Raw genomic sequence first — 25,295 nt, 5'->3', positions numbered from 1 at the left:
TTATAAAATACGAAATATATAATTATAATATTTATAATTTTAATAAAATAGGCTTTTTAATAAAAATACTTTTATATATAAAAATTATTATAATTTTTAATTATTATAAAAAGCCTTATATAAAATAGCTTAATAATTAAAAATAAGGTTTTATTATTTAAAAAATATATATAAATAATTAAGCGCTATTTTTATATATTATTATAAAAAATAAATATTACCTTTTTTTATAATATATTAATAACTAATTCCCTTTTAAATAACGTATTTATTTTAATAAAAATAAATAGATTATAAATAAAATCGGCCTAGATTAATTAAAATATTTTAAAAAATATATAAAATCTTATATAAAAAATATTAAATAGTTTTTAATTTTTAATAACTATAATAATTATAAATTAATTAAATTTAATAATTATTATAAAAAATATAATATTATCGCTTTTTATATATTTCCTTATTTATTATATAAGTTTTGGTTTTTTAATATTAATTATTTTAATTTATTAAAAGCTTTATATAATAAAAAAATTAAAAAATAATATAAATATAAATTACGTATATTATTAAAAACGACTTCTTTTTTACTTTTAAAATAGCTTTTTTTATATTAATAAATAAAAAAAACATACAAATTAATTTTAAATAAATTAAAATTATACTTTTTAATTTAAAAATAATTATTTTTTATTTAAATTTTAAATTAAAAATGCTAATATTATTTAATTTACGTTTAAATAGCTAAGGTTTTTAAAACTTAAAAATATTAATTATAATATATAACGTTATATAAAGCTTTATTTTATTTAAAAAACGTATTTATAATTATTAATATAACTTATTAATATATTCATATAAAATTATTAATTTATAAATTAAAAATATTATTAAATTAATATATAAACTAGCTTTTATTAAAATTAAATACCGTAGTCTTTATATAATAAATAAAATATTAAATAAACGTTAAAAGGCTAAAAAAACAGAATTATATTTTAAAAGCTTATTTAATATTATTAAAACCGAGGTAATTTAAATAAAAAAAGGTTATTAATATTAAAAGCGAAAATATATATTAAAAAGGTATTTATATAAAAAAAATTAAATCGTACGGGCAGTAATATAATAACTATAGAAAAACTAAATATAATATATAAATATATTAAATAGTTTAAAAGACTTTTAAAAAAAAGGCTAATAAATAGTTTTAATTAATTTTGTACGATATAGCTTAATTAACTTATATAAATAGTAAGAGGGTATTTAGAAGTGGCCCGCTCGCTATATATATACGTAATATAAGTTTTTAAAAATTAATTTTGTTTTTATATAAAAGTTTTATTTAATATTTATAAGCTTTTATAAATTAATTATTTAGAAAATAAAGGATTTAATTGTTTCATAACTCGTTATAATCGTTATTCGTATTTAATTTCGATTAATATAGTTTTAAATAAGTTATTTATATTCGTTTTTAATATTATTAAATTTAATAAGATGTGGTTTTATAAGCTTATTAATTAAAAGAATTTAAATTTAATCGATTTTATTATTATTAAATATTTAAATATTATTTTTATTATTACCGTTTTTTTAAACGATTAATTATTTATAATAATTATTTTTTAATTTAATAGTATATTTGGTAATTAATTTAATAAAATTTAATATTTTTAATAATCAAATATCGTCGTTATTAACGTTTTTTATATTTAAATTAATAAGATTTTAAATAAACGCATTTATTATATATATTTAAAAATTAATATACTAAATTATTAATCTATTTTTATATTAAAACGTTATTTATTATTAAATATAAAAAGTTAAATAGTTATTAATATTATTAAAAAGCGTTTTATATTTTTATAAATTTTAAAATAATAAAAATACTCGTCCGTTTTTATATTTTTAAAAAAAGGTTTATAAAAGCTAAGTTTATAATTATAATAAATTAAAAATATAAAAGCGTAGTTTTTATAATTTAAAATACTTATCTTTTTAAAAAAATATTTTATAAATTAATTAAATAAATATATTATTTAAAGGTGCTTAGGAAGTAAGTTAGTAAGCGTATTTAAGTAGGTATTATTTTAGTTATATGTGGCTATGCGCTGGACCTCTTGCGATATAATATTATTAAGTAAGGCAAATAATAAAGTAAACGTATTTACTATTTTAACATTAATTAATAATAATTTAATTTTATTTTAATTTGTTAAGACAATAATTTTAAAGTTTATTACTTAAAAAGTCTAAAAAATTTAATATCTTTAGTATTCATTCAAGTAGCAAGTAGACCTTCTTGACGAAACCTCACGGACGGTATACATTCATTATGTATTATTTAAGGGCGGGGGGAGGGGTGCCTGCGCGTCTTTGCCATCCTAGGTATCCGTATGTAGCACTCTACTTTACGCACTGGGCGCGACTGGTTCTCCATACCCTTTCTGCGTTCTTTCCTACCGGGTCTCGGGACTTCACTATTGGCCGTTCAGACTTCACCCCCAGGACAGTAGTCCATTGACATCGGACACGTTGGCTAACCAGCGGACGAGGCCGGGAAATAGCAAAATACGACATATTCTTGCAGCCCCGGATGGGTGTTCTCGCGGCCCAAGCAGCTCACCGCGGGCGCCGCCGGTTGAAGAAGTCCACAGGCGTTGTCAGAGACGATTCAGATGATGAGCTTGGCATAGATGACCTTCCGTGGGAATGGATACTGAAACCCGAATATGCGGACACTTCTCAAGACCATGGCGACGATGCGCAGAACACTCGAAAGCGAAGGAGGGCAAACCCCGAGACACAGATTGTGGGAGCCCGGATGGGCAAATTTCAGTGCCATGTCGGCGACTGTGTTCTGTTGAAAGCGGAAGGATCCAACGAAGCCTGGGTCGCCATAATTTGCGAGTTCTTGGAGGAGGAAGGTGGTGAAAAGGCAGCCAACTTCATGTGGTTTTCGACAGAGAGAGAAATCCGCAATAAGGAGAAGAAACGGTCGGATTTTCTGCCAGTATGTCGTCCGGATCAGGCTTACAATGCCAACGCTCACCATCGGGTTGCCTAGAATGAACTATACATATCCCCGTCATGGGATGTAAACCCGCTGGCTGCTATCAACGGTAAAGCTGTCGTCACTTCTCATCAAGCCTTTTCTCAAAGGTACCCGTCGGGAAAAGTTTCCCGATCATCACCCGATTTTGGTAAGACGTTTGTCTGCCGTCGTGCATGTAACACAAGAACAGCAACCTACACGGACGAGTTTGTGTGGGAAGAAGTTTATCAGGCGAGTGAGCAGGGCGTTCCTGACCTGATCGAGTTTGTCAAATCACAAACGAAATCGACAAGACGTGGCCAGGCAGCACGGGAATCAACGCCAGAGCAGCCATACGTGATGACGACCCATGGTGTGGCTGCGTTCACACCAAAACGGACCTTGAAAGGTGAGCAATCTACGCCCAAGGGAGATGCCCCGACAATAACAACGCCTGGGTCTCGAAAACGGTATGTGGTTGCTGTGCACTTTGCTCACTCATTGACTTGCCTAATCGGCCGTGTTGATGTAGAATCTTGGTGAAAAAAACGTTGGAGTTTACGCCTTTAGGTACGAGGAAGCTATCGCCGAAGCGTTCGCAGTCGTCGCCTTTCCAGCTGGCTCGATCCCAACTCCACGTTGCTTGCGTGCCAAGAAGCTTGCCTTGCCGAGAAAGCGAATTCAACTTAGTATATTCACACCTGGAGGCAGCGATTACGGATGGTTCGGGAAGCTGTATCTACATTGCTGGCACTCCTGGGACAGGGAAGACAGCCACTGTCCGAGAAGTCATATCTCGCCTAGATGACGGCGTGAGGGCCGACGAACTTGACGATTTCATATTTGTGGAGATCAATGGCATGAAGATCACCGACCCTCACCAATCCTATACCCTTTTATGGGAGGCACTCAAGGGTGAGAGAGTCAGTCCTACACAAGCCATTGACCTTCTAGAGAGAGAGTTCAACAATCCAAGTCCTCGCCGGACGCCATGCGTGGTTCTGATGGATGAGCTGGACCAACTGGTGACGAAAAACCAGAGCGTCATGTATAACTTTTTTAACTGGCCTGGTCTACGACATAGCAGGCTCATTGTCCTGGCCGTCGCGAATACCATGGACCTTCCGGAAAGAACACTGAGTAACAAGATCAGTAGTCGCATAGGTCAGTGTCGTACCTGTATGCTGCGCAAGTTCTCCAAGCTAACATGAAATCCAGGCTTGACAAGAATTACCTTCCCAGGCTACAATCACGAGCAGCTCATGAAGATCATCCAGTCCAGGCTTGAGTGTGTGCCTGGAAGTATAGTCGAGGCAGACGCCATCCAATTCGCTAGTCGAAAAGTGGCCGCAGTAAGCGGCGATGCAAGAAGAGCCCTGGACATCTGCAGACGAGCTGTAGAGCTTGCCGAAGCTGACACTCGCGCTGAGACGTCTGCAGCGGATTCCAAGGCACGACGACAAACCCCGAGTAACGGTATGGGATCGGGGGCGCCAGTCAAGGTCACTATTGCCACAATCAAGCGTGCCATCAACGAGGCTACGACCAACCCCGTCCAACAATACCTCCGATCCCTGCCTTTTGGATTCAAGGTATTACTGAGCTGCCTGTTGGTAAGGATACAAAGAAACGGCACCATCGAGACGACATTTGGCGATGTTATGGACCAATTACACCGCATCGTCAAGCTGGACACAGCGGCTCTTGAATCTACTGTCGTATCGGCCCTGTCAGCGGGGCCATTGGGAGGTGATGTCGTTCAAGGCAATGGGAGCATCCGAGTAGTCGGGGCTCTGGCGCTGTCTCAGGCGGCGCTTGAATTAATGGACGCTGGCATCATTGTACTAGAAGCACACAAGGCAGAGCGACCAAGCAAGATGCGTCTTGCAGTGAGTGATGAGGAAATCAAGATGGCGTTTCGGGACGATGGAGAAGTAAAGGCCCTGGGTTTGTTTTTCTAGTCTCCTATTTGTACAACAGGTCCCAAATGCAGGCAGGCTCAGCCGTCGGGTATCTATTCATGACAACTATGGCAGTGTTTCCTAGCCGGTCTTTTTCTACATTGGTACTCCACAGGCACCTAATATTTGCGTCGGGCTAGTGCTGGCTGCCAGACAATGGGGTGCGACTCGGGTGTCGCCTTCTCATCCTGCTTCCATATCTTGATCGTCTTGTCGGCCTCCCCACAAATTAAACGCAGCCCGGAGCGATCGAACGTAGAGCTCATAATCCCCGCCTCGGCGTCCAAGGATCCTGGCTGTGCCGTAGTGTCTAGAGCTTGAAAGCGATGGCCTGTCTTCCAGTCCCAGAAGCTCATGGAGCCGTTATCGCCGCCTGAAAATAGAACGTTTTCTTGGTTGACACTGAGTGTGTTGATGATGGCGTTATGACCGTCAAAGTTCTGCATGAAGGCACCCTCGGGACATTTCCACTGCTTGATGCTTCCCGTGCTACCACTCGCAAACGTGAATTCTTGGGGATGCGTGGCCAAGGCCCTGACGCCCTTTTTGTGATGCGTCAGGACGCCCATTGTCTTTCCGGCAGCCAAATCCCACAGTCTTACAGTTGCATCCAACGAGCCAGTCATGACCTGAGGATCGACCTCCTGACACTTGACATCCGACACAGTCCCAGTGTGACCGGACAGGACGTGAATGTTGCTTCGGGTTCGCATGTCCCAGACTCTTGCGACACCGTCTCGACCGCCAGTGACCAGTACATCTAGGGTAGGATGGAGGGCGAGTGTGTAGACGCCACTCAGATGTCCGTGGTAGTGGCGTATGACCTTGTTTGTCTCGAGATCCCAACATTTGACCATCTTGTCTTCGCCACAAGAGAACAGATAGGGGTGGCGTGGGCTTACAGCAAGGCCACGTACGGTCGATATGTGTCCAGTCAAAGTTAGACGTAATGAGCCAGTGGCTAGATCCCAGATCTTTATAGTCCTATCGCCAGCACCACTAGCAAACCACTTGTTTCCTGGCTCGACCGCCAAGCTCCGTACCCATCCCAAGTGACCCGAGATGACTCTCATTAGCTTCCATGGTGGATGCCATTCGGGTCCAGCGCCGTGAGAAGCTGACGTGCCGGTCCGGGTCAGACTCGTTGATTGAGAAAGCTGGGAATCGTGCTCTATCGCACCAGGCCTTCCGTCGTTGATGGGAGCGCCAGGGCTGGGTCCATTGGGGCCCTCGAGAAGCTTTGGCACAGATTTCTGACCGGAAGAAGCCTGGCCTGGTTTCGAGTGTACCTTGATCCTCCGTGCCTTGGTGGGAGCGGGCTGTTTGGCAGCAAGAGCTGGTGGAAGCTGCTGAACACTGGCGTATTCCAGTCTGAAGCGGCGGTCGGCACTCGTCTCGTCCCTGGGTTTCTCGGCCACTGAGTCACTGAGCCCAGTCCTTTGTCGCTTCCTGGCGGGAACCCCTGGAGACTCGGAGTAGATGGTTCTGGTTGTCCTCCGATTGTCGTCTAGAAGGGACCTCAAAGGGAAGGTGTCAGTCGAAAATGCTGTCGGTTCGGCCATAGTGGTTCCCACGATAATGACAGCCTGGCGGGATGAATGGCACGAAACTGTCGCAAGAGTGCGATCCTGTTGATATCGCGTCAATTCAAAGGTCTTTTCTCTGCGCGAAGTGCTGAGCAACGGTTGTAGTGGATCGTAATGTGGCGGGCTGGAATAGGATTGATGGAAAAAAGACCGACTCGCCAGACGGGAGTCTTGGACTGTGCGTACGCACATCGACAATGTACCTACCTAGGTACCTAGGTAGGTGTACCTTAGGTAGGCACCTTACCTTAGGTAGGCAGGCACCTTATGTAAGGTAGTTTTCTATGCAACAGAAAGGACTCGGTACTAAATGGAAAGGTGCCTATGGCCCCACCGGAACTTTTCCGTTAGAAACCTGAGGTGAATTGCAAACAATTGTAGGTCAAGTTTCCAGCCAGGCGAGGCACCTTACCTCTTGGACTATCGTTAAAGGTCGATCACGTTTGTTGTCTACTTGACTATAAAAACGACGAATAGCCTTATTCTTTCTTGAGAAAAAGGTCTATAGCAAGGGTAATCACCGGGCTACCTCTGAAAGGCGTCCAAGGTATACACCTCCTCGGTACCGAGGTAGCTACCTACTACCTTTAAGCTGAAGTGTCTACCACTTTGCTACCTCTCTCCGTTCGCCTCTCTCTCACAACAAATTGCCCTCACCTCTCATTTGTTTCGTCTCAAATAGGCGTCTTGTGGAATTTCCCGATTCCGAATTCTCTAGGTACACCTTCAGCTCATTAATATCACAAGTGCCCGCTAGGCTTCAGGGTGAGTTGACTCTCCTTCGACTTCGGTTTGATTCATACCTACTACACCTTCACACTCGTCACTCACTGCCTCGCGCTGACTCACTACCTCTCGCTGACTCACTACCTCTCGCCAACACCATTAGCTTCACGTTCCTCCCAATCCCTCTTACAAACCACACCGCGCTGTGGGCCACCTTAAGCAAAAAAAGATTTCGTAAATTGTCACAAGGAAACGAGAAAGTCAGGATGGCCGAGTCTCGGGACGAATTCCCCCTTCACACTGCGGCCCGGGAGGGCAGAGGTACGTTGCCGTGAAAGCTGCAGCCGTAGATTAACGTCAAAACCCACCATGTAGTAAGAATATGGCTAATCGGACTTGCAGTTTCCATTGCAGAGACAATTCTCAAGGTAGCTCGATACTGAAGGCTAGGCTGGAGATCGACATTTGCTGACAATGTGCGATAGACAGAGCCCAGGCTCGCGGTCCGAGAGGACGACGATGGCAGGCTTCCCATACACTGGGCCGCGTCCTCCAACTGCACAGACATTGCCATTCTTCTTGCACAGACCCGTAGCTTCGACCCCGATGTTCAAGTAAGCTGGATTCCCGGGTCTTGAAGGCTTCGGTTCGTCGGCATTTCGCGACCGTCAACTATTTGCCCGCGTCTTGATCATGGACTAAGCTCAACTCTCGACACGTAGGACAGCAGCGGCTGGACACCGCTGATGATATCTGCAAGCCTCAAGGACGGCGAAGCTCTTGTCGATTTGCTTCTCCAGAAAGGCGCCGATGTCAATATAAAGAGCAAGATATCCCCACCCTCCTTGTTGTCGTCCTCCCAATCTTGACTATCTTCTGATAAATGCTTGCATGTTACAGACCACAACGGACAGGTGAGCGGAATTAGCGTTTCGTGAGCCTTTTCAATCTTACCCAGGGACTGATCCGGCCTCTCTTCAGAGCGTTCTGCACTTTGTGGCATCTAAAAACAACCTAGATGTAGCAAAGAAGCTTCTCAGTCACGACCCGCCCGCCTCCACTAAGGTCCGCGACAAACGCAGCCAGTACGCTATCCATAGGGCTGCTGCCATAGGCTCAGTTCCGATGGTGTCGCTTCTGATCAGGAACGGGAGTCCTCTTAATGCCACGGACGCCTCTGGCTACACTGCCCTGCACCATGCTGTTGCCGAGGGCCACGGTACGTCTTATTCCAAGCCTCAGCAACGCAATATGAACTGGAGCTAACACCGTATATTAGGTGACACAGCAGTAGCTTTGCTTACAGCTGGTGCTGTGGTAAACAGAAAGGACAATGACGGATACCTGCCTTTGGACTTGGCCCCGGACAAGGAGGTACGTCGGTTTCCCAAACACGTGCCACCGAAATCATCGTATCTAATCGGGCGCTCTTGCAGGTCCGCCGCTTTATCGAGCGCGCTGCTGAGGAGGAAGGCATAGAATTATAAATAAGCTGAGCTGGACGCCGCCATGACACACAGGAAGCCGCCTCCTCAGCTCAAGCAGTGATGAGAATATAAGTTGATATTGCCTTCACACCAAAGGTTGATAGTGATAAATGTGCTCTGCTCCGCGCGCTCAGCACCTACTATTCTTCTATCTGATTGTGCGCTCTACTAAGTCACGATACATGGCCTTGACGTCCTGCACGTCAGCCCGCAGCTCCTCTACTAGCTCGCTCTTCTCTCCGAGCAACTCTAGCGTCGTCTGGTATCTCGAATTCAAGTCCTCGACCTGTCCCTCCAACTCGGCAACCCGTTTTGAGGCCGTCTTGCTAGACTCCAAGTCTTTCATCAACGAAACGATCTCGGCTCTTGCTTCGTCTCTTTGTCCCGATATGCGCGCCAGCTCTTCACGGGATGTCACCTTCTCTGCTTCCAACCGACGGATGGCCGCACTCATCCTTTCAACCAGCTGTACCGAGGGCCCTGCACCAACCGTCGAAACGGAAACCATGTCCTGCATCATCTGGCGAGGCAACGAGGCCGTCTCCACACCGTCAAACAAATCGTCTTTATCGCCTGGATACGAGGTGGGCGTAGGCAGCGAGTCTGGGGGCAGCTCGAATGAGGTGATAGAAGGTGCCACCGGCTGATTAGAGCCACCGGATAATATCGGCGGTCTTGCCGGAGTCTGACTTGGTAGTCTCCTCCCTATCCCTAGTTGTGAACCCTCTGGGTGGCCGTCCGTCCCGCTAGTCGGGGTCGATATCTTTCGGCTCTTACCAGATACACTGTGTAGTAGAAGCAGGTCGTTGCTCATCGTACGCGTAGGTACAGAGAGCAAGGGCGAGTCTGGACGACTTTGTATCCTAGATCCAGGGCCAGGCAAGTGGTCTTCCAGCCAAGGTCGACGGTCGGGTTCAGTCGTTTCAGTCTTCCATGCTGTTTGCTGCTTTTCGAGGTCCAGTCTAGCATGGGAGAGGGCCGCCTCGGCGTTCTCTGCTCTTTTCTGGAGAACCTCATTCCGAGCTTGGAAACTCTCGATATCCCGCTGATAGTTGGGGAACTTGCTCGTGAGCTCTTGGAGCTCCTCATCCTGGCGCTTGCATCGGGTTGCCTATAATAGCTTAGAATAATCACACTTGAGGGTAGAAGTCCCAGTCTACGGTCTGGAGGCACAACGAAGCGTCTTACAGTTTCTCTAGCCTTTTTCCTCATGTCCGACTCGCGTCGCAGAGCATCATCCCTCTCGCGTTCAAGATTACCGACTCGGGCGATCAGACTGGCCTCGATACCTTGCCAATTTTCCACAGCAATGGCATGCTGCGTCTGCAGCGTTTCCACTTGACGCAAGAGTTTGACTTGAGAATCACCTACAGCGCCAGAAGACGCCTCTTCCGCTAGTGCCCGCATCGCCTCCAGCTTCCCCTCCATCGCCTGGAGCTCCGCCTTCATCTCGAGTTCCTTGGTGCGGGTGCGCTCCGCTATGCGTGCTGCTTCTTCTTCTGCCTCGGCTGCGCTTTCCTTTGCCCGACCAGCTATCAGGCTTCGCTCCAGCTGCAAAGCGGCAACAGTATCCTCAAGGTCCTTGACGCGGCGTTTCTCGGCGGTCAGCGCCTCCTCGTTCGCTCTACCTATGGCGAAGTTGGCCTGGTCAGAGGCACTCCGGAGATCGTCCCGCAGCCTTTGCATCGTAGACTTATTAGTCGAAACTTCATCGCGCAACGCGCTTAATTCATCCTGCATTCCATTAGATTTGATTTGCAGTTCTTGGTTCGTCTGTTCCAGTTCCTCAACACGGTTGGCCCGAGGGCGTAGTGCTTCCGTGTCAGCAGTCAGCTTTTCTTGACGAGTACGCAGCTCTCCCAAGGTTTTCTCGTCGTCTGCAATCTGTGCCCTGAGTTTCCTGATGATGGTTCGATGTTTCTGTTCCGTGGCGGCCAAATTCCGGCCTTCATTCATGAGAGCCGTAATCTTGATGTCTCTTTCAGCAAGCATACGCTCATGGCTTCCTGCGGGCGCCGCCGCAGCAGACGTTCGTGCGGCGTCTGTAGCATCTCGTGCCAGGAATTGCAGCTTTGCCTGTATGGACTCAAATTGTTCGACATAGCGGTGTATCTCCTCCTGTTGTTCTTTTGCTGACTGTTCCGCCTTGACTTCCAGAACTTCCACCTGTGCACGAAGCGCCGTACATTGCTTACAGTCGACACGGTGACCAGTTGACATGGTTGCTGTTCCAAGTTCTGGCCGTTGATCGGATATGGCGAAGTTGTCGGCCTGTTGAGCCTTCCAGTCTGGACTGTTCTGCACTGCGTTCGGAAGTCGCTGGCTATCCAAGGGTTCTACTCTGGAGGTCTCAATGACCTCGTCTTCGCCCTGCAGGGTATCATTAGGTATGGCGGCCGCCGCGGCCGCCGCCGGCGCTGAAGTGCTTTCAAGAATAGGAGCATCGGCAACCCTTTTGGGAACCATACCGACTGCTGGGCGACCGCCATCAGCGCTCGGCCGGGTGCTCTGGGAATCTGATATTAAGCTGCGAGCGTCGGACGGTTGAGTGTTCTTGGCGGCAATGGCCTTGGCAAGGCGCTCCTGTAGACGGTCGTTGGTACGGCTGCTGGTAGAGGATCGAGGTTGGCCTAAAATATATAACGTCAGTGATGCTGCTGTAGTGTCGCACCATACTGGTCTGAGCCACGAGAGAATGTGATGAATTACTTATCTGATGGTCCTTGGAGAGAGCCGTAGTAGAAGCCGTGGTAGGCTGAGGAGTTTCGGATTGAATAGCCCCATTCTCACCCTCAGCAAGCATGTTGTCGAGACGGGCCTCAACGCCGGCTACAGCTTGCTGGAGGAAGGAGCCCCAGCGGGTCGACTTTGCGGGAGCTGCCATGACGATGATCGGCTGTTGTATCAGTCCTAGATCGAGGCGTAGACGGCTGGGCTATGCCTTGTGGCTGTTGCGTTTTTCGGAGGTCATGAACATTTCGAGTACGCCTCCCAAGCCCTCCGTACAATGGGATGGAATGAGGCCGTTGTGCTACTGACTGACTCACTAGAGTGGGAGCTGGCTGTCTTTCCCGGGCGCGGTAGGAAGGTGTGTAGGTTTCGCGTTCGGTAGCGAACAACGTTGGATCGATTCGTGATTTGTCAAGTAGACACCTCTGACGGACTAATGGGCTGGCAGCGATGAAGCAAAGCAGAGTAGTGCAGTGCAGCAACCAGTGATTGGCTTGGACTTCGGGCAGCCGAGGAGAAATGAACGGGTGAATATGTTGTCTTTCCGTGCAAGGTGCGTTAACAGAGCGAGCTCGCATCTCATGGCCGGACAATCAACGTGGCATGTAAGGGAGCTGGAGCAATGCCGTTCATTTAGGTTGGGCAAGGTGCAGTTGCAGTTCCGTGTCGGGTTGCGGCCAGGCAGGGAGATAGGGCATATAGAAAGACAGAGGAAACACGGCTAACCACAAGTTTAGCGTGGAAATTTAGCCAGAGGAGGCAGCTGTTCCTGCAGGCCGCCTTGTGTACCCAAGTAAGGTAGGTTATCTGTACGAGGTGCAGCATGGTAAGGTACCTACCTACCTTACCTTGAATATTGTATCGAGTAAGGTACGTACCATAGGTGAAGGCAGATTGCTACAGTTGGGATCGGGTCTGTCTCTCACCAAGATGCTGGGCATTCGTACACTTCCAGCCTAACATCGCAATACTCAAGTGAGGTAGTATTATCCGGTGTAAGACTCCCTGGGGCGGACACCTCTAGACGATATCATGAACTACCTACGCATTGGCCAATGGCGATCTGGAGAATCGGTACCTAGAGCTTGGAGACAGGAGACCGAGGTTTTGTGTCCAGTCATAGACGGTACCTCAAGGAGACCTTTCGCGGGAAAAAGCTACCATGCAGGTCATAAGCTCGAAAATCTTTGGATTATTTGGGCTGTACAGAGAGCAACGCCGAAGAAGTGGGCCCGATACTCACAGGTATTAATAAACTTTGAGCCAATCAGTCACGCACAATACGGATACTAAGGTATAGTCAACGTTAGTGAGATAATTGCATCAAAGGAATCTAGTACCTATATGACTATTTGCGTAGATGCATCCACTGCCTTCAAGTAGGAACTGCATGAGGCACGTCATCTTTACCTCGGAACGCCTGCTGTATGTGGTCCGGAGCTGGACCGAGTCGAGTCTGCAACGTGGAACCAACGAGGGAAGGTAGCTCGGATTGTAGTTGCCGCCCTCGTTTGTTTCTCTGTGCAGAATCTATTTCTTACGGTACCCATAAGGCAGCCTGTAGTCACGGGCATGGCTCGCAGTGTGTCTTCGTGCCTCTCCGCAAGGTTGCGGGTCAGGCCAAGTGTGATCTCACATAACAGACAGTCAAACATCAGACAACGGGCAGGATCACAAACTAGAGCCAAAGCAAACCCTCTTTAACTTGCGACCTGCAATCCCTCCGATTCCTTGAACACGAAACAACGCGCCTGTGGTTGTCCATTGCTTGCCATACCGTACTGTGCAACTGGAAGACAACCAGCCATACTTGGTTGGCCCAGTCCATCGCAAGATACCTATTCAGATTTCCTCCGAGCGACCCGGTACTCTTCACGAGTCTACCACGGCTATCTCTCCCTCTTCCTCTCCCTTCCTCCCACCCTCCTCTCCTCTCCCTCCCTCTCTCTCTCTCTCTCTCTCTCTGTTTCTCACTTTGTTTCCCTTTCTCATTCTCATTCTCATTCTCTCTCTCGCCCCTCTCTCTAACAGGCGCACGCCTTGCTGTTCCAAATCCTCACCCTTGTGTCTCCGGCGCCGCTCGGAACACGCAGAACGGAAAGTTTAAACGACCTTTTTCACATTTCGAGTCTTTCAACATCATTCTCTGCAACCGTGTCAAAGCACCACCCCCCCTCCTCTCTCTCAACAGAATTGCATCTCACTGCACTAAGCCAGAGCGCACCTAATCTCGAGGACTCGGCAACACTTTCCCCGCTGCCTCGTGCCTTTCTGGTAAGGTTTGATCTGGTCGATATTGCCCGTCCGCAATGGCTTCGTCTCCATTGTTCCAGGCCCTACGTGTGGCGTACAATGATGATACTCCAGACGGCTACTGGGGAGAAAAAACTTCGACTTTGAACTTCTGCGAAGAGGTAAGGCAAAAATCTCCTGCCTCTTTGATAGACTGTTACCGCCGTCGCTGCTATTGACTTCTTCTCACCTTTGTACACACAGGACTACGTAGTTTCTTATTACTGCGCCGAAGTTTGCAATGTGAGTCATCGCCGACTGCACTTGCTTCAACTGGCTTTCATCCATACTAATCGGAGCCTCTTCAAGACATTAACGAATCTCCTATTCCTGTGGCTTGGCTTCAAGGGTGTGCATAATTGCGTATCTCAGAGTCACCCGCGCATATTCCTCATAGCATACCTTGGATACGTTATCGTTGGCCTAGGCTCCACAGCCTTCCATACATCTTTGAAGTGTTCGTCTTCGCTCCCCGCTCCCCAGTGTATCTATCTGCTACCTGCACATGGAATAGGTTACTGAGATAACCGACTTGCTAGACCCCATGCAACTTATCGACGAGCTCTCTATGATATATACTACGTGTCTCATGGTCTTTGCAACATTTTCATTCTCCAAGTCTGGCAAATTTTCGGTCATTCTAGGGAGTGGTCTCATCCTTTTGGCTGGCTTTATTACGGTGCGTAGTTTCCATCATAATGCCTTCACAAGGCATCGTGATCAAGTGAGTCTAGGGTTCTGACTGCAGCTCATTAGTCGTACTATCACATTACCAAAGATCCTGCTTTCCACCAAACTTGCTATGCGGCGTTGACAGCGACGGTGATAGACCCAACCCCCGGCCGCTTCAACAAGTCATCGGAATGCTCACTGACGTTATGCAGGTTGTTTTGCGCAGCTTGTATGTTATGGAGACGCAACTGCGACCAGTCCTGACGGAAAGAAATAATGACAAGACCAACAACATTCTCAACACCATGTGGATCATGGTTGGAACAGGTCTCTTGGGACACCACCAAGGCAGATATGTCAACCTGCTTTGCTAACGTGATTGGGCAGGACTCGGCGTTTTCCTCATGGGCTTTCTCATTTGGAATATTGACAACGCTTTCTGCAGTCAGATGAGACAATGGCGGCGACAGCTCGGCCTGCCGTGGGGCGCCTTACTCGAGGGTCATGCTTGGTGGCACTTAATGACAGGTGTTGGTACGTCTTTGCTTAGCGGTACCGCCATTTCTATTGTGGCAATGGCTGACATGATTCACAGGAGGTATGGAACAGAGAACAGACGAGCTTCTCATCCCCGAAGTGAGCTAACAAGAAATAGCTTATTATTACATCACGTGGGGAATATGGCTACGTAGATGTCTCGAGGGCCGCGAAGACGAGTATAGACTTGTATGGCCAAGGTCACTTTCAGCGATACCTCTAGTGGTAAAGGCTGAGAAGGCTGATTGAGTAATGCCAATGACGAACGTGCAATCAGAAAGTAGCCAAGGTGGTATCACAAAGATACGCTGTTGGATGGCTTGGTGACAGCGGCTGCCTAGACCCAAGGAAGGTATGGAAAACAAAAAAGTCTTCCAAGGCCTTCTCTTGGATTATTCGCAGATGGATCTATCGACCAGCGAGGACTGCTGGATGCAGGTGACATAATAATGCGTTTGCACATCTTCCGGATGCTGGGTGAGGCCCACGGAACTCGTGAAGGTGAAGGAGCGGTAGTCCTATAATCCACTAAACGTAATTGTTTGCACCCTTTTTGGTTGCATATATCGCTCATTGCGTTTCTGTGTATAATTAAATAGGCTGGTAACCTGGAAGCCAAGTACCCGCGTACCTTAGGTAACCTTGCTGTCTGCGCCTCCACCCCCACCTCAATAAATGCAATCTCACACCTCGACCTGCCCAAGCTGTCACCGTCAGCGACATTGAAATTGAACTGCGAAAATTTTCGTTTATGTCGCGGCAGCGTTATCTTCGGAGATTATTTGAAAAGTAATTTGTCAGTGGCACCGCGATTCAAGCCGGCTTTTATGAACCGTATCATCCCACATTAAGTCAATATGTCCATCCCGAACCAAGCACTCGAAAAGGTGAGAGGGCAGCACTGGTGTCACTCCGTGTTTTTCAACCATGCTTCCTGCTTCATCTATACTCTACTCACACGTTTTCTGGTCTAGCTGATTCGAGAGATCGAGAGTCAAGCAATTGTGGCCCAGCAGCAGATCGGCCAGGCTCGCACACAAATGACGGCGAAGCAACGAGAAATGCGTATGGTCCGTCTCACGCTGGATGAGGTTTCCAGCTTGCCCTCAGATTTGAACGTTTATGAGGGTGTCGGCAAAATGTACGTTAATACCCAGCTGACACACTTCCTCATTGTGAATGCTGGAGCCAAGTCCGTGTTCGACGGATGACGCGGCAATTGTGGTCAGCAATAGAGACTCTGTGGATGGCATTGCTGACGCCTAGCCTCGGGGGCGGGAAAGGTTCATCGCGCTGCCTACCCCGCAGCTTACACAGAAACTGGAGGGCCAAATCAAGGATAGGGAAGGCGAGGTTGAGAAACTGAGCCAGAAGCTGCACTACTTGGAGACAACGTATAAGAACAGCCGGCAGCACATTGACCAGATGCTCAAGGCGCAGTCGTGATGGAAGATACTGTAAGCGGCAGGGAGAGAATCAAATATTGGCATCGGGAATTTCTTTCCTAATGGATGACGGGAGAGGGCCAAGGAGGTGCAATGTGTCTCGATGCAACCGATAAATTGCGCGATGGGACAGGCCACCAAATGTTTCCGACTTGACCAGGTGCTCTTACGGATCGGGGTACGGGTAGCACAACATCTGAAGATGTCTCTATCTCGACAAACCGCCTTTATCACGCGCGTACAAATGGAGTATATGTATATCCCAGTTGATGTCAGCCTCGTCTGGACTTCTTCGAGCATCGACTTGGCCCCGCTTGGAACTGAGCTGGGTCGTGTGGGCTAAGTCAACGGCGTCGTCATGGATCAAGCAGAGCACTATTCGCGATTCACGGCTGAATTCATTCATGTAACAAGCATGGCAGAACGATGTACATGAGTGATGGGTGACTGACGATCCGGATGAGGTAGTACGGCGCGCAACTCGGGGGCTGCATTTGCAGTACCCGAAGCCTGAAGTCCTACTACCTCGGACAACCTAAGTACTGTAGGTACGACATGCGCCAGTGATTAAGGCGCCGCGCCACCACCGCGTCGGCAAAAATCCATGTCAACGGCCTCGCGTGGTCCTCCTCAGGCGGGAGAGTGAGACTGAGAGGGCCTCAGACCGGTGAGAAGTTTCGACAACCGCCGCAGTCTTCGGTACGTTTAAAATTAGCACTACGTACCTGTTTTCTGTTCATTGGCGATACAGTTTCGTTGCTCTCCAGGAAAGTTGTGGCAACATCAGAGGCGTCCTGCAGACCATGCGACTGTTGTGAGATTGCCGCGAGGGAAGAGAGTCGGTGGACAGGGATTCAGAACCGCAGTCGGCGCTGAGGTAGAAACTAGTACCACCTACCTCACTCGGCTACGTTATATCACTGCCTAGGTACCTTCCAATTCACTGGCGGTAAACCGTCTTGTACGACCCGGCAGCTGAAGTCCAGCTGTAATGACCTAACTTGGGACTTCAGGGTACACGAGCCGGTTCGGCCTGCTATGATTACCGAAGCAGGCTACCGCGGAAAGGGCGCTTTCCAGGCTGTTAGTCCTCGTTCGTTTATCCGTAGAAGATTTAGGGCAGAGGCAAATATCGGCAGCCTGACTGGAGTGTTTCATTGTGCCAACCATGTTAATAATGTTCTCACAGCAATGCAGCGACTGACCCGGAAAACGGCTGTCTGGTAAGGTGGGTGACACGGGTGAGTGACTGTCCGCTGGAGACGTGAGGTGAGGGGGTGGCCGGGGGTCCTGGGGGTTGGAGATTTTAGCCCCATACGGTTTTGCAGTGCCATCCACACCGAATACCTACAGTCCACAGAAACGTATATCACATACCTCCGTACCTGAGGTAGGCATTCGAGATAAGGTACGGATACCCTGTACATCTCAGAGAACAGAGCATCACGTACCTCATGTCTAGTCGCATCAATAACGAGTCATGGGATGCGAGTGTATAGCGTCACCACGGCCTCCCAGTTGGTGAGCTGTCCACTGCTAGTGTTCCAGCACTGCCGAGGAGCCCAACTGCGTACAATGTACTCCTTACAAACCAACGGCCACCCTGTCAGCAATCGCGCAGCCCTACGAAAATAGGCTAAGCCGTATTCAGCCACGAATGGCAGCCCACCTAAGCATCTGCCTCCCTCCACTGCCAGCCCTGCCACCTGCACCAAACTACGAGGGGGGAGGCAACCCCTGTCGGTCAGGTAAGGTGTCACGTGGGTGCGTAGGATTGGATGGCAGTTGTTGTGCGGATGAACCGACAAATGAACCGCCGGCCCCATGCTTTGCCGATGCTGACTACCCCGCCATCCCTCCCGATACAACGATATATGGAAGACGGGCAGGCATCACTACCTTCGTGAGGTGGCTTAGGTTCTCTATACACCTACGGTAAAGTACCTCAAGGTGAGCGTGAGTCGCCTACTGTTCTCTCCCAGTGAAACCGCATGACAGTTGATGCTGCATCATCCCGGCCCTCCTGATATGCCGCGCTCCAAGATGTCAAGTTTGATACTCATTGACTAGCAGTCATGGATGCGGCATAGGACTCTAGACAAAGCAGTCGATCGAGCCTAGCCCGTATGGATATGGCAAGACTAAAAACAGAGGGCAGGCGACATCATTTTAACTCTACGGCGTTGGCGCCCGCTTAGGTACTCAGACCGTTTCTTTCCTTGTCCCAAACTAGAGGTCCCCGACCCCGCTGCCTTCCATAACTTCATCTCTGCGCCTACTCCTACCTGTCAACCTCCCATAACTTCATGAGGTAGGTGGTACCTCACCTTACCTGGGGTTTCCCTTCTTGCGACGGTGTTAGACCCCAAGACCCTGCCGCCCCCCCTCTGCTTACCTGGTGGCTTCCCTCCTCTGCTAGGCGGGCCATCCCCTCCACCCCGCTCGATCCTCGCGCTACCCGAAGGTATGGCCAATCCAACCACTGGTTCCCCTTTCGACCATGTAAGCCGACCACCACCACCTCATATCGCGCAACTCGTCGCCCCTCCAGCTCTTACCCTAAGCCAGAAGAGGCATAAAAGACCGTCCAGTCTTATTCTTCCGCCCCCGGCTCCTCTTAAAACCACTGTCCCCCCTTCCTGGTGCTCGCTGTCACTGGCTTTCCTCTCCAGCACTCGCCTTTTCATCTCATAGGCTCACTAGTTGGTGGTCGAGCCCTTCAGTCTCACTCCTCGCTCCTGCCCACGCCATCCTCCGTTCTCCAATCATCGCGGCACCCGGCGCCATAAACAGGTACAATGAGTAGCTACTACTCCGACTCGGACGACCTGGACATACGAGTCTCGAGGCGTCGAGCGCCGTCGCCTTCACAGGTTCACTATGTCGAGGCGAGACCGAGACCCAGTAGGAATTACTACCCATCGGCAGGTCAACAGTCTAGCTTCTTGGTCCCAGAGCGCACAGTCATTGCCACCCGCACCCGATCAAGAGAACGATCTCGCGAGCGCCATTCTCCTCCACCGAGTGGCGCCGCCCCGGCTCCAGCTCCGGCCCCGGCTCCTGTGATTATCAACAACCGTATCTATAACGAGCACTCATCCGATGATGAGGACGGTCGCCACATGCAGGTCTACCACACCCGCCACCGATCTCACTCCCGTGGCCCCTCGTCTCATTCCCGGTCGCCTTCGTCCTCTTACATGACCCGGGATGATTACGAGGCAGAACGGGCTCTGCAAGAGCTTGCAGAACTAAGAATATCTCAGGCTCGCGAGAAAGAAGAACGCCGGGTGCAAAAGGAGTTCCGAGAGGAGGCCGAGCTCCAGCGCGCCAAGCGCGACCTCGAAGATATCCGAATCCGTGAGGCTCGTGCTGCCGAAGAACAGCGCTTCAAAACCAAAATCGAGTTAGAAAAGTACCAAGAAGAGATACGTAAGGAAGACCTGTCCAAGAAGCGAGAAAAGGAGGCTGCCGATGCTGTGGAGCGCTATAAGAGGAAGGAACATGAACGACTTGCGCAAGAGAAGAGGGAGAAGGAGGAACGTGAAAAGGAGTTCCAGAAGAGGCTCAAGGAAGAACGTCAAAAGGAAATGGACAAGCTGGCCAAGGAAAAAAAGGAGAAAGAGGAACGTGAAAAGGAGTATCAGAGACGCCTACAGGAGGACCTGCGCAAATCAGGTCTCGACGACAAGGCCATTGCTGCCATCCTTAAGAAGGAGAAGATCCCGGAGCCACCGAGGCAAAGACCAAACCAACACGACAACGCGCTCGTTGCGGGGAGTCGCCCAACCTACACGCGTATGGCTCGGAAGCATTTGTCAATTGAAACATTGAGAACATATCAGGTCGAATGGGAGCTTGATGTTGTAAGCAGAATAAGAACGCAAGTGTCCCCTATTGCATCTGCTGACTTGCCTAAGGATCCCGATTATGTGCTGATCAGACGGTGGGTCCCGGAATGGGAGCAGGACACCCTTTGGAGGCATACAAGGTCGATTCGTGAGAAGCGTTCATCTAAGCTTATACTCGAGATCGAGGACAAAAAGTCGCACCGCCACGAACCAGAGTTCGAATGGGTCAGGAAGAAGAGTGAGCGCAAGAGAAGCAAATCGCCCGCACTGCTCATGTATCTTGCAGGGGCGAAACCAGCATAATTGAGGGGAGCGAGATACGGTTCGGCTTCGAGGTCAACACGCCGATCTTGTCATCGCATCGAAAGCGACAGCGTTGTTTGTGTATAGGATAGGATCTCATATCCACACATATAGCTGGCAGCGCTTACATGGGTGGCCATGTAGATGCACGGGATGATTGACACCCAAACAAGCATGCTCAGATTGGAGGGAAGCGGGGTTTTGGGGGGGGGGGGGGGTATGTATATAGCATCAGCTACTAGTACAAGCCGTTTTTGCAGGGAATTGGGCTTTTTTCAATGGATCAAGGTGGGATTGAATGTTGGACTGCACAGTCGCTACGGCTCCGCTGTTGTTGTCAAGTTCGAGGACCAAGTACGTTCAGCTCTTCTCATCAGTTCTTCGTACACAGTCCAGGCCAAAGCTGAACTCATTGCTTTTCTGCTCATGCGAAGCGCAACCCCATCCATGAGTGACCGTACACCTTCTTCCGAAATCATCTTGTGGCAAGCCTGATACATGTTCCTAAAAACGGCCGGCTGCAATTGAATCCTCGTTTTGATAGCGTCGAAGGGATTCGAGACAACCGAGCACGCAGCACCTGCCACGATAGCAGAGCTGAAATTGACCAGCGTTGCATGTGACGTTGTAATGGCGATGGGGCGATTGGAGCTGTGACCGTTCTTCTGAGACGACAGACTACTGAGCTGCTTCTTGAGCAGCTCGTAGAATGATACATACATGCCCGCATATGGCGCATCACGAACGGCGGTGGCACCGAAGCCAGCGAAGAAGCCTCGCAGACCATTCCTTCTGTAGATATCGGAGGAAGCGTCGAGCAAGGATTTGTAGGAGTACAAGTTAGATTCATAGCGAACCTTGATGACGGTCAAAGGCATGAGGACAAAGCCGGCAAACGTCCTGGCGACGGCGCCGGCGACGAGGTTAGCCGATGGGGTTAGCGTCGGCAGTGAAGAGGAGTGTGCTCCTCTGTTACCGGCGGCTTGACTCAACAAGCGCGAGTGGACGACATGCTGGCGGATGGAGTTGAGGCATGTGAAGTAGAGGGCCGATCCGAAGCCGGTCCTGAGGGCCGATGGGATTGTGCCGCGCCAGAGCGTCTGGATCTTATTGGGAGCAGCGGCAACCTCCCCGAGATACGACGTAAGGGACCGGTGACCAGATTGTTGGACCCGGGTCTTGAGTAGGTCAAGCGGTTGCAGCAGCACCGCCGATGCAACACCGGAGCCCAGTCCAGCAACAAAATGCCGAGCTAGAAAGGGGGGCGAACGGGTCAGCGCAGCACCGATCAAAGGTGATTATCCAGGGGAGTGCCAAAGGGTGACGTGGAGTCTGCGCTGAAAACATGCGTGTGATCCAATAATAACTGTTTGTGTTCTTCGCTTACATGATTTCGTGCGGCCCGAGATCGTCTGTTGAGACATGGGGATATGCGCGAGAACTGGTGTCGTCGTATCTCTAAGACGGGGAGATAATACTAGGCGGTTAGCGGTGTAATATGTGTGAGAGGCGGCGGCGAGCTTGTTTCATTTGCGAAAAAGAGTAGTAGAAGCAAAAGCCATTGCGTCACGAATCGAATTTTCTGTGGATGTACAGAAAGCTCAAGGAGCTGTGATGATATTGAAGGCAGAATATGAACGAGAAGATGGTCACAAGTCGTGATGACTTTTCATGAGCGGCTGGCAGGATAGAAAGATATCTACCAAGGTAGGAACGGCAATCGTCGAGGCAGGTCGGTGCTTCTTACTCGCTAGCCGCTTCAGGAAGCGCTTAGTAGAAGGTCAGGGAGCCGTCATCGGTCTAATGACGGATATATACATAATAATGTCCGTGGGTCCGGGTCTTTCCGGTTACCAAGGGCATGCAGTCAGCCTCCGGCGAGATCGGTGTTCCTGGCCTAGTTTTCGACTTTTGTATACACAGCACTGGAGTAACATGGACCTGTGACTGTAATCGGTGAATCCCTCGAGAATATGACGCCCTCGCCTGTCCGTTGATCTCTGAATCGAGCGCTGCTAGAAAGACAATGCTCACTGCTTGGGATAGCCGTCGACCAGCGTGTTGTCGAATCTTCATCTCTTAGAAACGAGTTGCCGCTGAGAGGCCTCGTCTCCCGTCTTCCCCGCCCCCTTCTCCCCTTCCCCCCCCCCCCCCCCCCCCCCCCCCCCCCTCCTCCCCCGCCCCGCACCGCCCCCCCCTGACTCCCCCCCACCCGCCCCCCCCACCCCCCCCCCGCCCCCCCCCCCCCCCCCACACCCCCCGGCAGCCTTCGTAAGCCCCAGATAGCAATATCGCGACCTGCAGCACCTCCAGCAGCACGTACCTACTCAAGACTCTTTGGCCCCTGTCGCCTTGAAGTCGCCGATGACCGATTCAAGGCGTCCAGACAACAGCCGGTGTCTTTTGACTATGTCGACCCATTCAGACTGTTTCGTTACCTCGTACTCGTCCCCTAATGTTGCCAATAGTATTCCAAAATCGCCTCCGAGCCTGCCCAAACTTCCCGAACAATACAAAACCTGAGTGAGAATACTGTCCCTTGCTGCTTGGTCTTTCACAACTGGAAGGTATTTTGTCAAGGTTTCGAGAAGCATCTCCACAAGATGAAGCGGGAATGTTGATAGTGTTGATGGCAGGGGTTTGAAAGGATTCTCGTTGTCGTTTGTGTTGCCGATCTGGTATCCGCTTCCGGGAAATATGCTCTTGAACATAGAGACAACGCTAAAGCTCTGCTCGCGAAAGATCTCAACATAGCGTTTGAGATACTTTTCTGTCTGCTGCCCACCTGACCAGGACTGGTGATTGGCTCTTTGTTGCCTCTGCCTCTCATCATCAGCTAGCTCACGAAGGGGCTGTAAAGCCCCTAGTGTAGCGTCCAAGGTGGCTACGCGGCAACAGAGAAAGAGCAGCGAAAGGGTATGTTCCTGGGAGCCACGGCTCGTGGTACTCATGGAAGACAGGTCCGGAAGCACCCTTCTGAGCCAGCTGACAGTCCGCAGAGATGCAGCCAGCTTGAGTCCAGGAGATTTGAGAGCAGCGATGAGGTCAGCCGTCATCTTCACGATGGCTTCGTCAGCTTGGTGGGAAACCAGGTCGACAAGCGGTGAAAATGAATACAAGCCGTGAAGTCTCCGAATATGAGCATTGAGATCGAGGGCGGATGCGTAGTTAGCAGGAACGGTGTTGATTGCGGAAGTGAGAAGGGTAGGAAGTTCTAGCACATCGACAAGACGCTCGACGTTGCGCAATAGCAGTAACGCGCGTTTTCTTTCGGCCAAGTCCTCATTGTCCCTAGATTTACTATAGGCGGCGGAAAAACGTAAAGCCTCTGATTCAAGCTTAGGGATGGCATTCCGTAGGTCCGTCGTGTCGCCGACAAGAGTGGGCAGGGCGCGGGTCAGGCTAGTGTGATTTGAGGCCGAGTCGATGATAGACTTGTGAGAGCGCTTTGAGACGCTTTGAAGCGAGAGGAGAAGGGACTGAGATGTCTGGGCCAGGGATTGAGGCTCAGTCGAGGCTAGTGCCGCCAGACTCTGATCAGCGAGATGGGACAGATATGCCAGCTTCATTGACCTCGATGTCGGGTTGAGTTGCGTATTGACGTCGGCATCGTGATTCGTGGACTGCCGAATATCAAGCAGATCAAGGAGAATGTCAGCCATGTTGGCGAGAAGTTCGCAATTGAAGGTTGCCGTTGGTAAGTGCTTTAGGTAGGTGTCGTTGTCGGTAAAGCAAGTAGCAAATAAAAGGCCTTAATTCTAGGAACAAGTGGCAGCACCTGTAGGACCTACCCCCCTACGACGGATCACCCCCAACGACGGATCAAAATTTCCCATCTAAATTCACAATATTTTACTTATTAAAACTTTATATTTAGCTAAAAATAATAGTATATTAAAAATAATAATACTTATTACTAAGTATTTAATTTTTATAATAAAAATAAATTTAAGTTTTTAATTTATTATTTAATAATTAATTATAATAATTTATTTTTAAGAAATATTAAATTTTTTTTAAAAACTTATTGAAGATTATATAAATATATATTTTTATTATATAATTTTAATACATTAATTTATTATAATTAAAATCTATATAAGTAAAAATATTTAGAAGTGAATATGAATAATCTAATACTAATTAAGTTTTTTATATATTATAATATATTATTTTTATTAATTAAAAAAGTATTTTAAATTAAAATATTAAAAAAATAAATAAATAATAAACATAATAATATAAAAAGTAATTTTATAATTAATATAAATATTTGAAATAATGAGATTTTAAAAAATAGTATTTTTAATGAGAAAGTCTGATCTACTATTGAGGGTGATCCGTCGTAGGGGGGTAGTAGGTAGGTCTTAGGCTTCCTAAACTGAGGTAAGGCATTACGGGTCGCGCTGTATGCACTTAAGCAAGAAATAACCAAACCTGAGGATTGTGACTGGCTACTGGGGTCTTGGCTCGTTCGGCAAATTACCCCGTCTGCCAGATTGTGAGTACATCTGGAATATCATACCCAGGTGAATGGTCGAGGGCGCAGGAACGGTCGAGCCTCCCAGACAATCGGTATTTGGTGTCCGACTTCGTTCCTAGGCAGGTAAGGTTTGAAATCTGGGCCTGTTCACCTTCTTCCGCACCATCTTACAGCACCGCCAC

General features: G+C 48.3%; 9 protein-coding genes across 9 annotated transcripts; 5 read left to right on the top strand and 4 right to left on the bottom strand.

Moving 5' to 3' along the window:
• Positions 1-2,602: 2,602 nt before the first annotated feature.
• On the top strand, positions 2,603-5,001 carry CORC01_12948 (ATPase; the record flags this gene model as incomplete). The annotated part of the gene is made up of 4 exons (XM_022624566.1): positions 2,603-3,019; positions 3,074-3,568; positions 3,748-4,204; positions 4,283-5,001. 4 exons carry the CDS (start codon positions 2,603-2,605, stop codon positions 4,999-5,001), a joined length of 2,088 nt encoding a protein of 695 aa, XP_022468946.1.
• Positions 5,002-5,120: 119 nt separating this feature from the next.
• Positions 5,121-6,563, bottom strand: CORC01_12947 (WD domain-containing protein; the record flags this gene model as incomplete). The annotated part of the gene is made up of 1 exon (XM_022624565.1): positions 5,121-6,563. One exon carries the CDS (start codon positions 6,561-6,563, stop codon positions 5,121-5,123), a length of 1,443 nt encoding a protein of 480 aa, XP_022468945.1.
• A 1,016-nt stretch (positions 6,564-7,579) lies between these two features.
• Positions 7,580-8,800, top strand: CORC01_12946 (uncharacterized protein; the record flags this gene model as incomplete). Its single annotated transcript, XM_022624564.1, has 6 exons — positions 7,580-7,634; positions 7,803-7,927; positions 8,036-8,125; positions 8,295-8,532; positions 8,593-8,687; positions 8,750-8,800. 6 exons carry the CDS (start codon positions 7,580-7,582, stop codon positions 8,798-8,800), a joined length of 654 nt encoding a protein of 217 aa, XP_022468944.1.
• A 148-nt stretch (positions 8,801-8,948) lies between these two features.
• CORC01_12945 (M protein repeat protein) lies at positions 8,949-11,684 on the bottom strand (the record flags this gene model as incomplete). Its single annotated transcript, XM_022624563.1, has 3 exons — positions 8,949-9,911; positions 9,989-11,430; positions 11,510-11,684. 3 exons carry the CDS (start codon positions 11,682-11,684, stop codon positions 8,949-8,951), a joined length of 2,580 nt encoding a protein of 859 aa, XP_022468943.1.
• Positions 11,685-13,839: 2,155 nt separating this feature from the next.
• CORC01_12944 (alkaline phytoceramidase) lies at positions 13,840-15,139 on the top strand (the record flags this gene model as incomplete). Its single annotated transcript, XM_022624562.1, has 6 exons — positions 13,840-13,944; positions 14,027-14,065; positions 14,337-14,546; positions 14,707-14,821; positions 14,882-15,028; positions 15,090-15,139. The coding sequence occupies 6 exons, from the start codon at positions 13,840-13,842 to the stop codon at positions 15,137-15,139; spliced, it is 666 nt and encodes a 221-aa protein (XP_022468942.1).
• A 749-nt stretch (positions 15,140-15,888) lies between these two features.
• CORC01_12943 (prefoldin subunit) lies at positions 15,889-16,477 on the top strand (the record flags this gene model as incomplete). Its single annotated transcript, XM_022624561.1, has 3 exons — positions 15,889-15,918; positions 16,006-16,172; positions 16,315-16,477. 3 exons carry the CDS (start codon positions 15,889-15,891, stop codon positions 16,475-16,477), a joined length of 360 nt encoding a protein of 119 aa, XP_022468941.1.
• A 2,797-nt stretch (positions 16,478-19,274) lies between these two features.
• Positions 19,275-20,630, top strand: CORC01_12942 (uncharacterized protein; the record flags this gene model as incomplete). The annotated part of the gene is made up of 1 exon (XM_022624560.1): positions 19,275-20,630. The coding sequence occupies one exon, from the start codon at positions 19,275-19,277 to the stop codon at positions 20,628-20,630; it is 1,356 nt and encodes a 451-aa protein (XP_022468940.1).
• Positions 20,631-20,947: 317 nt separating this feature from the next.
• On the bottom strand, positions 20,948-22,054 carry CORC01_12941 (uncharacterized protein; the record flags this gene model as incomplete). The annotated part of the gene is made up of 2 exons (XM_022624559.1): positions 20,948-21,882; positions 22,018-22,054. The coding sequence occupies 2 exons, from the start codon at positions 22,052-22,054 to the stop codon at positions 20,948-20,950; spliced, it is 972 nt and encodes a 323-aa protein (XP_022468939.1).
• A 903-nt stretch (positions 22,055-22,957) lies between these two features.
• Positions 22,958-24,292, bottom strand: CORC01_12940 (Dor1-like family protein; the record flags this gene model as incomplete). The annotated part of the gene is made up of 1 exon (XM_022624558.1): positions 22,958-24,292. One exon carries the CDS (start codon positions 24,290-24,292, stop codon positions 22,958-22,960), a length of 1,335 nt encoding a protein of 444 aa, XP_022468938.1.
• Positions 24,293-25,295: the final 1,003 nt, after the last annotated feature.

The sequence above is a fragment of the Colletotrichum orchidophilum genome (genome assembly GCF_001831195.1).
Source record: "Colletotrichum orchidophilum strain IMI 309357 chromosome Unknown Scaffold_171.1, whole genome shotgun sequence".
NCBI classification, from domain to species: Eukaryota; Fungi; Ascomycota; class Sordariomycetes; order Glomerellales; family Glomerellaceae; genus Colletotrichum; species Colletotrichum orchidophilum.
The sequence above is the reverse complement of the archived record's forward strand: the minus strand, read 5'-3'. Positions and strand labels throughout refer to the sequence as shown.